Below are 15386 nucleotides of genomic sequence, written 5' to 3'. Positions count from 1 at the left end.
AGAAAAGTGGAAGACAGGGAAGACGCTGCCTTTAAGTGAGATATCAAAAAGGGTTTTTAGAGTTGGAAAAGGACTATTCTTTTTTCTCATCTGCACTGCATGTTCATCAAAGCTATCATCATATGATCATGGTGATTACACTACTGAATAGCGTATTAAATTGAAGCAGAACGCCTTCAGAATCATCTCTAAAAGAGACGAATGAGTACATTCATTGCCTGATTAGAAATGATAGAAAATTGCTTCACGTGTATCTATTCTTAATCATGAAAATGTTAATGTCTTTTAAGTCACTTATCATATTATATTACCAAAGCTAAAAACTGTAAAATTAACCATTTTCCTTTCCGTATGTTTTTAGTTAGCCTTTGGATAACAGATTAGCCTACTAGCTTAGCATACATTGGTGCTAATTCATCTCACAATTCTGACTTTTTTCTCAGAATTGCGAGATATAAACTTGCAATTGTGAGTTTTAAAGTCAGAATTGCATGATATAAGGTCAACATTGCAAGACAGAAACGAACAATTCTGAGAAATAGAGTCATTATTGTGAGATAAACTCTCAACTCTGACTTTTAAGTTTATATCTCACAATTCTGACTTTATAACAAGCAATTGCAAGTTATATCAGAATTGTGAGATATAAGCTTGCAATTCAGAGAGGAAAAAAAAAAAGTCTTTCATTCCCCAGAATTGGACTTTTATCTGACAACTGCGTTTATATCTCGCAATATAAAAATTGTGAGATATAAACACGCAATAGCGAGTAAATGTCAGTGTTGCAATAAAAAAAGTATAATTCCGAGATGTAAACTCGCAATTGCGAGAAAAAAAAAAAGAATTGTGAGATAAAAACTCAGATTTCACAACAGGGTGTGAGGTGTGGGCGGGACTATCTGCGAGACTGACCAATGACAGATACGGGGCGTGTCCAGGAAACCTGTTTAAACCGGTCTCTGCAAAGGAAATTACACACTTCACCTTTAAGGCACAGAGTTTTTTGATGCACAAAATGCAACATTAGCATGCTAGTATAATTTCAGCAAAGACCACATGCTTTGAAGATCCTCACTAATTCAGAGACCCACTGATTCAGTATCAGGGTACAGAAACCTGAAGATAAGTAACATCAGGTTATTCCGAGAGAGTTACAGGATCAGAACGATCATATGGGAACATGCGTATGTATAATGTGGTCATCTAATTCACTATACGCACACCGAGTGACTGTTAGGAGTGGAATAAATCAGAACGGACATACACTGATCACAAGCCATTTTCCGAGCACACTCAATACAGGTCTGACTGATGAAAGCACAGATATTTGGAGTGGCGGAAAGACAGCGGGAATCTCGCCAATTTGAGAAGAAAGGGAAAAAAAAGAAAGCATTGTACTTTAAACAGCTTCCCTAGAAGTAAGACAAATTGGGCAGCGTGGTGCAGTCCGCAGGCTGCATCTCGACCCGTTCTCTCTCTCTCTCTCGATGGAAGAGGCCAGTATCCTCCCAAGCATTAAAGTGGAAAAACCAACTACACTGCAAAAATTTAATGAGAAGACACGCAACTCCGGTCTAACACTGGCTCACTGACACAACACTCATTGGCATGGGGTTATTTTCCCCTTCTCGTCTTTTCTTTCCTCTTTTCGCTATGGAAGCAGAGGAAATATCAAGGGGCTGTAACCGGCCTGGCCCTCTCAGTCGTGGCCTAATGCAACACTAATGCGTTGTGTCTGTGAAAATGGGCATTCTGAATACATGACCGTGCTTCTCAGAAACGCCACGGCATTGCCTCATTTATACGGGCACTGAGAGACCACACACATCCACGCACAAACAAATAATTTGGTGCCGCAATTTCCGAGGCTGATGTGATATATGGAGGGTGTCTAATAGTAAGCCTCACTCCCTTTATGCCTGTTTTTCCTGTTTTTTTGTTTTTTTTCCAAAAGGGGACAAATAGTGTGGGGCAAATTAGAAATACCAAGGGGAATGAACTGGCCTACAAAACCATTAGGCTACAATTCCCTGACTGACAAATACCCATCACACGAACAACATCACCCTAAAGGCTGTATCATTACAACCACAGCTCCCAACCTCCAAATTAAGGTTATTTCTCTGTTGCAAGCAGGCCTATTTATGACAGCCAGCCCATCAAGGGCTCTGGGACGAGACTGGCCTTTTACACTGATCCAGACTGGATTACGAAGTCTAAATCCCAGCCATTACCTTTCAAGAATGAACTGAAAAACTGGCATCAGATTACGAGGGGAGAGTTCTCCTTACAGGCCATTTAGAAGCAGGTAAAGTGGAAAGTGAGTTTCGCAAAAGCGATTTTAAAGGTATAGTTCACCCAAAAATTAAAAATGAGGGGCCTTCTTGTTGTTCCAAACCTGTATAACTTCTTCTGTGGATATTTTAAAACTATTTCTATACAATGGAAGTCAATGGGGTCCAAAAGAATCTTGACTTTCATTGTATAGACAAATCTGTTTTTTTGATAGTCATACAGATTTGGAACCACATGAGTATATAGATGTTGACTGTGTTAATTTTTGTTATTTTCTTTTCATATTTGATTTCCAGTTAGATCGAAAAGGAAAAAAAGAGGCTTCATAGCTTCCTTAAAGAGTGGTTGAAAGGACAAATTAATTTAAGGAGTATTGTGTGGGCTGGTGCTACAATAATAAATTAAGTTTAGCACTTAGCGCTAGCGCTTTACTATACCACAAAAGCCTTGATCGATCACCTTGACAAACAGCAGAATTAATGCTGCGGATAATCTAAAGTAAAAGTCTGCACTGCGTAAAGTTAGCATGCATCTTTTAAACCCGAAACTCACGCAAAATACTCCCCCTAGTGGTCAAAACGTGAGACAAAAAGTCTAAGTGTAAACGAATACTGTTATGTTGTTGAGTCTCAATGCTGTTATGTTGTTGAGTTGCATTACAACATCTGTCTGACTGTTAATATCGCAACACCCACTGCGGCTCATCAAATTGTAATTAATTTCTCTCTCATTAATCCATCCATCACTTGCTCGATACAAAGAAACATAAACACGTTCCATTGTTTGGTTTCAGATCGCATTAATTTAATATCATCTTTGCCTTTTTAGATGTGTGTTGGTCTTTACGCGTTAGCCAGGGGTTTTCGCTGAGAGGAAGAAGAACTGGCTTTTAAAATGGAGAGGGCCAGCGGCCGTTATACGTTATTAATGGAGAGACTTTTACGTTTGTTACTCCATACTCTGCTAATTATGACCTTAGAGAGGGGGACGGGGGTTAGCAGGAGAACGAGGCGCTGGAGGGGGGCCGGGTTATGTGCAAGGAGAATTAGCGCTTAAGTCTCCCAGAGCCTCAAAGGTTTCTTTCGTCTCCTGGCAAACTGTTCCAACCCCCGTTCCTGTGCCAAATGAAAATCTTTTCAGAACCTCCAGTCTGGGTGAGGGAGAGAGTCAGAAATAGAGAAAGAGCAAGAAATAAAAGAGTGGCAAAAGCAAACATGAAGAAAATCTGAGAGACATTGGAGCCAAAGAACACAGCTTTGGTCTCCTGCCTACAACCACTACAACTTTCAATGAGGCGAATCGTTATCGCTACCAAATTTGTATCAGGCTAACATTTCAAAAAGTGGTGCACAGTTAGAGCAGAGAGCTGTTGCTGTGCATCGCGGTGATGCTGTAACAATCAATGCTGCAGAATTCGGCTTTCCAAAGACCATTTGGCAAAGCGGCACATAACAGAACAAAGAAACAAGTAAACAAAATGAACTTGAACAAAACCAATGCAGCCGACACGACTCTACAAAGCCAATATTTATAAAACTGTACAGAATTAGGGGCCCAACAACAAAACAATGTTATCACACTTAATATTTTGGCCAAATTTACAGTACCACCCTGCTTTTCTTTGTTGCACTCTGTACTGTAAATAAATGAAAAAAAAACTTGTATGACTTTGTAATGTTTACAAAAGTTAAAGAGGCAAAACTCAATTAAATTACACAAGCACTAAAACACTAAAAACTTTACACTAAACACTAAAAAGTTGTTATTTTGTGTTTTCATTTCAAAGTTTTAGTAATTTGTAATTTTAGTAGTGTATATACAGTACAGTCTACATAGTTATTATTACTATTATTTCATGTTTTTAGTTTTAGTTATTTTAACACATTAGTTTACACTACATTAAAAGAAATGTCTTGCAACAAGCTGAAATGATTTTTCATTTGTAATATTTTGTTTTATTTCAGTTAAAAATTGTAAAAAAAAAAAAAAATTCTTGCTTCAGTTTGTTTTAGGGTATGTTTACACAACAACAATGTACTAAAAATGTACAAAAAATAATTTTTTTTTTTTTTGCATTTTTGAAAAAATGTATGTACAGACAACAATGTTAAAACGATCCCAGTTCACACAGATCAGCGAAAACTACAAAAATTTTATTTATGCATGCCAGGCCTGTAGGTGGTGATGTCACTTTGTAAAGAAACACTATGCGCCTGTGCACATACCTATAAACTTAACACGTAATACAAATGCGCATGATGTCTCCATTTTCACAAATTTACGGACAATAACGGAATCGTTAAAATCCAAGTTCTCTGGCCCCCAAAATACTGTTGTCGTGTAAATGGACAAATTGCATAAAACACTTTCCGTATTTAGTTGAAAATGGTGTCATGTAAATGCCCCCTTAGTTAACTATAATAACGCCGATTCTCAAGGTCTTCTTTGAAGAATGTAATACAAAGTACCCTATGCATCTGACATACTGGGTTGTGCATTGTTACCACAGAAGCTCTGTGGCCAGACTGCTAAATTGATGTCACTTGCAGAGGTTATAATATGTAACATAGATGCAGGTTAAAATTTCATTAAAAGGACCAAAATTTTGGATACACTACTACTGTAGGTAAAGTATAACATTTAACTTTCTGTCTCCATGGTAATAACATTATCCAAAAATATAGCATTATATGACTGGTGTTAAAATATAAGGACACATCCATTTCCAAGTGGAAAGTGTGATTCTTTGCATGCTGGGTTCATTATCTGCATTTATTTTTGTCTTTAACACAGGATCTACCAGCATGCTTCATGGATGTCCACTTCATTTTGTGGTTGGCACATACTGTGAGCTGTGGTTGCCAGTGGAGATGAGGAGAAAATGTACCAGCATGAGAACAGACACATATACGCTCTTTCACACACACAGACACGTCTGCCTTCACCAAGACTATTAAGATAAACTAGGGATGAGTCCTTCACTCAAGAGCCCTAATACTCCTTGAGATCCATTAATAAAATCTAACACAACAACAACAAGTGGTAGAAAGAAACGGTGTGAGATAAATGTAAAATAAAAACAGCTGTTTACTTTATCACTTAAACTGAATAATTCAAACAACAAATTAAATGCAAGAATTCAAGACTGAACACTTGGTATATAAAGCAAACCATCCACAATAATCACAGCTACAATATTACTTTACAATGTTTTATTTTTTCTGTAACGAGAAGCTGAATTTTCCACATCCATTATTATAGAATCATCTGATTCTTCAGAAATCATTTTAATATTAAAAAAATACATAAAAACTAAAAAAACTACTACCCATATCAATAATACAAATGCCAAATATTTAAATAAACACATATTTCAATCATTTTTAAATAAATTGATATTATTAAATAAATTAACCAGTTGCAAGTGAAATTGGAAATATATTCGGATATCATTTCTGACTGTATATTTGCAAAGAAATCAAACCACGGAGAAAGTTGATACAGTAGATAGCATCCAAATTGAGTCAGTCCTCTTATTTCCTCCATGTTGCTGGTTCTAATCACACACAACTTTTAGTCCAGATACCAATACAGTGCATACTGAGCACACGCGCTAACAAACTCTGGCAGAAAGACCCCACAGCAGCCTGACATCACCCCACACGTTTACCCGTCCGCACGGCCCTATCTTTTAATCAATCTATTAGAGGAACCAGGCAATGATGACAGGCTTCGTGACTGATAAAGTGACCTGGCGAACATTACAGCAGTTTTGGTCACCCAGCTGGACAGATAACGGCCCAAGCGGAGAGATGATGATGATGATGATGATAATGTTGTTACAGGGGCCGCTAGTGCATCCAGTCCAGCCCAAATGTCAGCTCCAGCTATCTCACTCCTGAGACTCTACCCCCCCATCTTAATTGCCCGTCGTTTCCAAACAGACATTTAGCAAATTATCCTTTTCTATTAGACACAGAAATGGCTCCTCGCACACATAAAAGGAAATCGGAAAGGCAGGAAGTCTGATGCCTCTTAAGACATTTGAATTATCATTGTGCTCTCCAGTGCGTGGCATGCTATTCGTTATGCGACAGAAATAACCGTCTTTTCCTCAGTATCGCCGGCAGATTCTACACCGTTTGGGTGAATCCTCCGAATTCTGCATGGTAGGTCAGAAAAAATTTCTATTGATTCCCTGCTTTGATTTACACGCCATAGAGGATTTTTTTTTAGCTAGTTTCACCATGTATCACTTGTTCAGCTTGATAGCTTTAAATTACCAGGTGGAAACCGCGCTAGAATTTGCTCTTCCGTACTAGTCATCCATCGCTCCAACGGCAACATCAACCGGACTGTAAAGAGATGAGCATTGCCTGAGGCCAACAGACGCCCCGCCGAGAGATCCATCCTTCCCTCTCACTTCCTCTCTTGCACCGTCAGCAAACTGGCCATTACTGGAGACTCAAGTGTGCAGACACTTGTTTCCCACCGGCATGACAGAAATAAATAAAATTGCGCTGTTTCTCCTTTTTCCAGTGCTTATGTCACTGTTGCAGCGGTGGCGGATACAGAGCTTGCTTGTCTTTCCGCAGCAGTGGTTCTGCTAAGAACAGGTCTATCAGACACAGACAAGTGAACAAATGTCACTGAGCTTAAAAAGACCCATGTCTGGGAAAAAAAGCAGAGAGGGCAGGAGGAATGACAGGAAGCAAACGGAACGCATTAAAGTTGGCTTTTGTTCTACGGTAGCTTCATTTCTCCCCCACTTCCGACTTTAGAATTGGAAGCGTGCGCCTTTCTCTTGGAGAAATCAACGGAGACAGTACAATGGACGGAAACACATACTGCGACAGACACGAGAGAGAGAGGAGCAAACAGAAAAACAGACAGAAGAGATTGTCAATAATGTCCACAACCTTGAGTCAGGCATTTGCCCTTTGGTGACAATGTGTTATTCATGGAACATTCATCACGGCCCTGATGAAATCTCTCGGTTGTTTGAGATGCAGAAACTTAGACACTTTATCTCGCTGTCACCGCACAAGTGCTCTCCCCAATGTCCACCGAGTCCCTGAGCGCCCTGCTCTTGTAGCTTTGGATCACACAGAATGTGAGATGAAAACTAGGGGCAAAAGAAAAGAATAGAAAAACCAGAGGACATTCTGACTGGTCCAGTATTTGAAGTGAATTTTCTGAGAAACCATGAAGTCTTCTGTAGAATGCGGCATTAATTAGTTTATTCCTGCAACAGTGATTAACTGCGAACAAAGTTTGAAATTTTATTACACGTGCAAAGCGATCACCATTTACAAAGACAAAACCATCAAGCTGCCCAGAAGTAGGTCAGCTATAGCGAAAATTTATGTTTTGAGATGTATCCGATGGAAAGATGAGAGATAAACACAATATGATCTGCTATTATAATGACATTTCCGAACACATGGTAGCTTTGCATGCACGCATGCACTTTAAAAAAAATGCAATACATAGCGCAGATGCAATCTGCAAACCATGTTATATTTCATTTGTATGGAGCGGTAAAGCTCTTAAACTTTTCTTGTTTATGAATATGGCTTTCTTGTCACTTGTGTCACATGTGACTGCCTGTGTAGATGATGTAATTTGGTTAAAAGAGCACAAACAGTCCCTGCACTGGTTGTGTTTCCATAAGGTCTGATTCAAAGACCTGAGAATGTCATACTCTCTGGAATTATACATTAGATTTGACGCCTCTAGCGTTACATAAAATCTCATGCAAATATGCAGAGCTTATCAGTCTCCTCATGGTTGAAATGGCTTGTGCATCTAAGAATCTCTTCTTTTTCTGGCTGCTGTCTATCATCACAGCAAACCTGAAGAGCCTGAGAGATCCTCGCCTATCACTCAAACACGCTCAAGGTCATCCTAAACCAGATGCCGTCAAATATATGTGCGTATGAAGCAATTTGAAAACCCGGACGAGCCCCCAAAAATCAGATTCTTATGGTTTTCTGAAAAACACTGTTTGTGTGCAGCAAGTTATTGTGGGAATTCATATTCAAGGCTTCATCCCTACTCCCCTGATCCGACTGAACATCAGATTTGAATCATCAATAAATAACCGAATTAACGACAATTAAAGTGATTTTTCTTAACTGACCCCAAAACTATGTCGCTCCTTAGTGCTACTGAGCGCCATATGCATATCTTCTATGCAGAACGACCAAAAATAATACAGGTTATTTTTGTCCATTAACTAATATACACAAATATTGTTTTATTTATGACTTTTGACACAACAATAATAATAAAAAAACCATGAGCCTACAATAAAAACAGTATACATTATGAATATTAATATAACAAAATACTTGTGGTTATTATAATTATTATAATTTTATTATACAGTATATAATAATAACAATAAATTTAATGGAAGCATTTTTGGACTATGTTTAACTATCAAGATTGAAATACTATGCGTCGCTCAGTTAAAAACGAATGGGTGTAAAAAAAAAAGTTTTGAGGAACTGTGCAAACAATAAATTCAAAAGTAAGTATTTTACTTGTAAACAGTGTAGTTTCTTGAACACTCTGTAGTGTAATGGCATTCTTGGATGTTGTTCTTTAGAGACTCATCAAATGGTGCCACCCGATTTTAAAGAACCGATAACAAATGTGAATCTGTAAAAAATATTGACCAAGCCAATAATCGATATATCGGTAATATTATGCACATATATCTTTAAAAAATCCTAAAGTGACTTTCCCACGAGAAAGTGCCTAAATCACGTTAAAAAGTAAGGTATGAAATGCTGCTAAGTTATACTTAAACTAACGATGACTTAACTCTATTGTGCATAATAATTATTCAAACTGCTCAAATCAGCAACTCCTGCTGAAAGACATCATCTAATGCCTTTCCTATAACGGATTTCAGTGTATCGTTTAGAAATAACGGGTCTGTGCGCGTATAAATAACAGCAGAGGATCATCTGTAGAGATTGGAATATTAACAGACATGAACAATACAGTTCTGTGTTAGATCGTCCCTATTCCACGTTTTACAACTGGAAAAAAATATCTCCAATATAAAAAGCCTCGCGTGGTTTTAACTGTGAACATGGATTGTTTCCACATTACGCAGCCAGTGTAATTGGTCGTAATGCTTGATGGAGCGATTTGAAACATAATTTTATCCACCTCAAATCCAACTTACCGGGATGACAGTGTGCCCAGCGGAGCACGAGCGAGGAGAAAAGCAGAGGCGGAATCCACCAGCAGCAGCAGCGCGGTCGCAGTAGCCTCCGCATGTCACACTGTATACATGGAGATCTGGAATAAGGCAACTGTTGACAGAGTTATCCTCCTGCTGAACAAAAAAACTCCCACAAACAAGCAATGCAGACGCGCTTTAATGTATTTCGGCCGCTTCCTTTAAGAAGTCCTTTGGAGAGATTTTTTTTCTTTTGAAGTTCGACCGAGCCAAAGGAAACAGTTTTTTTTTTCTCTCTTTCTCTCTCTTTCAGATGGCTGAGCTTGTAGTCCAGAAGAGAAACGTGTCAAGGGGACAGTGGATTAAGAGAGAGATGTTAGAGGAGCAGTAGTCCATGCATCAGACTGAAAACACAGAGACAAGAGTTGGAGCGGCTCTGGAAGCTTTCCATTCCGCCATCCAGGAAGTAGCGCATGAGCTGAAGTCTGGCAGAGACTTTAAAGCAGGCTGCGCCGAGCGCGTAAAGGAGCTGCTGCTGCTGTCAGTGTGTGATGGACGCACAAAGGCACTCTCCTTCTCTCGCTCTCGCCTTTATCTGGGATAAAACCAAACACTTCAGATAACATCAGTAATAAAATCACTGCATGCAAGCTCTGTGTCTGGAATTATCAGCGGGATGTGTTGTATGATTCAAAATGATTCAAAAAAATATATATATATATATATTACTCCAGTCTTCAGTGTCACATGATTCCTTCAGAAATCATCTAATATGCTGATTGATACTCGAGAAACATTTCATATTATTATCAATGTTAAAAAAGCAATGCTGCTTCATGTTTATGTAGAAAGTATGATGTACTACCATTCAGATGTGTTTCAAAAAATGCTTTTATTCAGCAAATGCATTAAATTGATCAAAATTGAAATTAAAAACATTTATAATGTTACAGAAGATTTTATTCCAAACTTTCAATTAATCAAAAAATCCTGAAAAAAAGTATTAAGCAGCAAAAACTGTTTTTAATATTGATAAAAATAAGAACCATTATTAATGAGCATATTAGAATGGTTTCTAAAGGATCATGTAACACTGAAGACTGGATCAATGATGTTGAAAACTTATTCTGCATCACAGAAATAAATAATTACATTTTTAAAAATATTCAAATAGAAAATAGTTATCACACACACACACACACACACACACACAGTATATATATTTTTATACTGTGCAATTTAACTATACATATACTAACTATACATACTAATATATTTTACATAAATACATTACATACACCTTTGACATATATTTTTAATTTCACATATACAACATGTAGTGCAGTGGTACAAAAAGAGACATTCAGAGCAAACATCGCAAATTGGAGGCAGTGAAAGATGAGTGTGTAGTATTTGTACACATGTATTACTGCAGTGAGCCGGGTGAGGATGTTAAAGTGTCCAGTGCACATAGAGAGAGAAGAGAGCATTACCACAGGTGGAGGTTTGTGAGGCCTACTCATCTACCTACTGTGTGTGGCCTACTCACAAACGTAGTATACTGCACATAAGAGTTGCAAACAGTTTTTAAACCGGCCTTGGAGAACAATAGCAGCAAGAGGTTAGTGTGTGGTAGGGTGAGAGTGGGTTCGGATGGGGGTTTTAGAGGTGAGCATTTCTACATTGCATATTAATACAATACACGGTTACATAAAATATGAATAAAAATGATTTTTAGTTATCATTTGGAGTACATATGTGGAAAATGTTTCAGTGTTATAAGTTGCCTTTGGCAATGACAAATGATATTGCATGCTGTTGCCAACATTCAATAGATTATTTGAAAAGAGTCTCACTTCTTTTGTGAACAATACAAAAAAATATACAGTCTACAGATCATTCATAAGCTTAACCCTGTTCTTATTCTCAGCATTGCTTCTTTATTTGGATTTTCTAAACAAATACATAGAGCAGCTGTCTATTTTATAGCATTTTTTTCATGAAATAACTAATGTGTGTTTTATTTTTTAGTCATGTTTGTCCTTATACTATTGTTACATCCTGTCCCAACCTATCAACCAGTCCTACCGCCTATTTTTCATTGAAAAAAAGATAAATGAATCAGAAATACTGATACAGGAGGACATGCCATTAAAAAGCTCCTTCTTAAACTGAAGTGTGCTGTCAGTAAAGAACAGAGGATATTTTGTTTGGCTAGGAAAGATTGCTCTTCTTAAGAACTCGACTTGGCAGCTCTTGACAATGGACAGACATTATATAAGAACAGTAAGAAAGAAGTACTCAGCAGTCCCCAACTAATTAATTACAAATAAATACAGAGATGCAATGAAATTGAAACTTTCACTTTCATCATTCTCTGTAAGTCTACTGGCAAAGCACATGGTAAAAAAATCTATTTTATAAAACTATTATAATCTAAACAAACAAAGTGAAATAATCATAAACGATTTTAATATATACATATGTATATTTACATACAATTTTACACAAACTGTGACTGTCCCTCGCTGATTGTATCAGTTCCTCCACAACCAACCATTTTGTCTGTAATTCTATTTATCAAAATCCTGTATATTTGGTTACCAAGGAGACAACAGCGTCAAGTATGCTTGACATGAAATATGAGACAAGTATGTGAGCAAAACAAAGAAAAATCAAGGTGAATATCAAGTGAACCAAATGTCTGTGTGTCATTTTCAGTAATGCGATCACCTCTTGACCAGTCAAATTGGGTAAAAAGCGTGAAAGTCTTTCACAAAATAAAATAAATGACTTTTGTCACCTTTACAACACACGCAGTGGAAAATAAAACGCACCAACAGACAAGACTGAGCAGGTTACTTTTGGTATGAAACACAGTCTCTGCTTTCAGATTTTGTCATTTTTTAAGAAATTCAAACAATAAATGTTGTTTTGTGGCCCTTTAAAGCAGTAGTTCACTTCCAGAATGAAAATTTCCTGAAACATTTCCTGAATCAAATGTTCATGAATTTCTTTCTTTAGTCGAAAAGAAATTAAGGTTTTTGAGGAAAACATTCTAGGTAGTGCTGTCAAACGATTAATCGTGATTAATCGCATCCAAAATAAAAGTTTTTGCTTGCATAATATGTGTTTGTTCTGTTTATATTTATTATGTACATATAAATACACACACATACACCATATATTTTGAAAATATTTACATGTATTTGCATGTCTATATTTATATTCATGTAAATAAATATATTTAATATATAAAAATAACATTTTTCTGAAATATATACATGCATGTGTGTGTATTTATATATACATAATAAATATACACAGTACACATACATATATTATGTAAACAAAACTTTATTTTGGATGCGATTAATTGCGATTAATCGTGTGACAGCTCTAATTCCAGGATTTTCCTCCATATAGTGGAATTCAATGGTGGCCAACGGGTTGAAGGTTCAAATTGCTGTTTTCAATGCAGCTTCAAAACGCTCTATGTGATCCCAGCTGAGGAATATGGGTCTATCTAGCGAAAAAATAGGTACTTTTCTAAGAAAAATACAAATTTATATACCTTTTAACCACAAATGCTCATCTTGCACTAGCTAGACCTCACGCATTATGTCATCACGCATACGTGATGTAGGCAGAAGTACCGACACAGTGTTTACTGTTACGGGGCGAAAGAGACGAGAGACATTCGGATCCATCTGCAGAGCTTTATTTCCCAACGTGAAACAGGTTACAAAACAGGCAAGGGTCAGTCACTGGCAAACAGGCATATCATGGGCAAGACAAAAGAGTAGTCCAGTAAACAGGCGTGGTCGATCTCTGGCAAACAATGTCCAAACAGGGTAACAATAGTTAATGTCCAAACAGGGTAAAAATAGTTAATGTCCAAACACAGGCAATAGTTCAGGTGAGGGTTAAACAGAGTCCAAACAGGGCAAGACAAGAGAATAATCCAAAGACAGGCAAGATATCCGAAAACACGACTAGACTAAACAGGCGATCTCTGGCGAACAATGTCCAAACAGGGTAATCCAAAGGGGCAATCTGAAAACACAGGCAACAGTTCAAGCGAGGGTTAAACAGAGTCCAAACAGGGCAAGATATCCGGAAACACGCGAGACTTGACAGGACTAGAATACCAGGAATGGCTCCATAATGTAGCTATCACTGACGTAGTGATAAGCGCTAACAATACTCGGTGATCTGAACAGGATCTGAGTGGGTGTTATATAGTGTGTGTGATTGGTTTCAGGTGGGCATGTGATTAGTGTAATGGAAGATGGGAAATGTAGTCCAAGGTAACGTGAAACAGTCTGTGTAGTGTGACAATCAATATAATGGAAGGGCGACCTCTGGTGGCAATCGGACGGAAGTCCACAGACCCGATTCGTGACAGAGCCCCCCGCCCCAGTATAATCCAGGAGGGCGGTGGAGCAGAGGCGGAACAGGGGGAGGGACGGAGGGCCAGGTTCACGTGGAAGTGGAGAGACCGAGAACTGAGGCAGAGCCGGCAGAGCAGGGCACCAAGGTAGAACCGGCAAAGCAGGAAGCCAGGCCGGAGCAGAGAACCAGGGTGGAGCCGGCGAAGCAGGAAGAACCAGATAGTTCATAATCGGGTCCATTGAGTGTAACTGGACAGACGGACAGTTCAAAATCAACTGAATTGGCTGGAACAGGACAGGCAGATAGCTCAAAATCAAGGGCATTGACAGAAGCTGAAGCTGACAGTTCAGTGACAGAAACTCGACAGGAAGATAACTCACCCTAGAGCAGAAGACCACCAGAGCAGGACAGAAGACCACCACAGCGGAGCAGATGGAACAGAAAACCACCACGGAGGAGCAGAAAACCACCAGAGCAGGACAGAAGACTACCATAGCGGAGCAGACGGACCAGAAGACCACCATACCAGAGCAGACGGAGCAGAAGACCACCACGGAGGAGCAGACGGAGCAGAAGACCACCACGACCAAGTAGAAGATGCCAGAAGAGCTGAAACATAGGGAACAGACAGAGCATTCACAGCCCCAATGACCGAGGCAGGCAACACAAAGGGTTCATTAACAAACTCATAGGCAGTGACTGATAGAGCTGAAAGTTCAGTTTTGGTCTCCTTGAAGATAACTAGGCAGACAGACAGTTCAAAATCAGATACATTAGGGATACAGTAGGTAATTAGACTCATGGACTGAAACTGGCAAGACAGATAGTTCATAACCGGGTCCACTGAATGTAACTGGACAGACAGTTCAAAATCAACTGAATTGGCTGGAATAGGCCTAGCAGATAGCTCAAAATCAAGGGCATTGACAGAAGCTGAAGCTGACAGTTCAGTGACAGAAACTCGACAGGAAGATAACTCACCCTCAGGCTCATTAATTAACATTGGACAGATAGGTGGTTCAAAATCAGACTTATCGCTAACAGAAACCAGATAGGTAGATGGTTGAAAATCAGCTTCAACAGCTACATTTGTAAAGACAGACCGTTCAAAACCAGGTGCATTGACTGAAACTGGACTGGTAGACATTTCAGTGAGTGAAACTAAACCGGCAGACAATTCACAGTAAGACTAATTCGTTAAAACAGGGCAGACAGATCAAAATCAAGAGCATTAATGGTAACTGGACAGGCTGATAATTCAAAATTAGACTCATTGACTGAAACAGGACCGACAGAAGGTTCATCAGACATATTACTTGAAATTAGTGGACAGACAGATAATTCAGAAACAGATTCATGGGTTGACACTGGATGGACAGACAGTTCATTATTTAACTCATTGACTGAGACTGGCAAGAAAGATAGTTCAAAATCAGACACATTAGTTGAAACTAGATGGATAGACAGTTCACAATCAACCCCCATGGCTGGTTCAGAA

The 15386-nt window shown here is 38.5% G+C and overlaps 1 protein-coding gene across 1 annotated transcript in view; it reads right to left on the bottom strand.

Moving 5' to 3' along the window:
• The window catches only part of LOC107750996 (protein tyrosine phosphatase receptor type G), a 286241-nt gene extending 276299 nt beyond the window's left edge, over nt 1–9942 (bottom strand). The window contains exon 1 of the mRNA XM_016566564.1: nt 9497–9942. Coding sequence (XP_016422050.1) covers nt 9497–9590 — 94 coding nt within the window. The 5' untranslated portion in view covers nt 9591–9942. The remainder of the gene's footprint in view (nt 1–9496) is intronic.
• Nucleotides 9943–15386: the final 5444 nt, after the last annotated feature.

This window comes from Sinocyclocheilus rhinocerous, unplaced genomic scaffold, assembly GCF_001515625.1.
Source record: "Sinocyclocheilus rhinocerous isolate Xijiao unplaced genomic scaffold, SAMN03320098_v1.1 scaffold1864, whole genome shotgun sequence".
NCBI lineage: Eukaryota > Metazoa > Chordata > Actinopteri > Cypriniformes > Cyprinidae > Sinocyclocheilus > Sinocyclocheilus rhinocerous.
The sequence above is the reverse complement of the archived record's forward strand: the minus strand, read 5'-3'. Positions and strand labels throughout refer to the sequence as shown.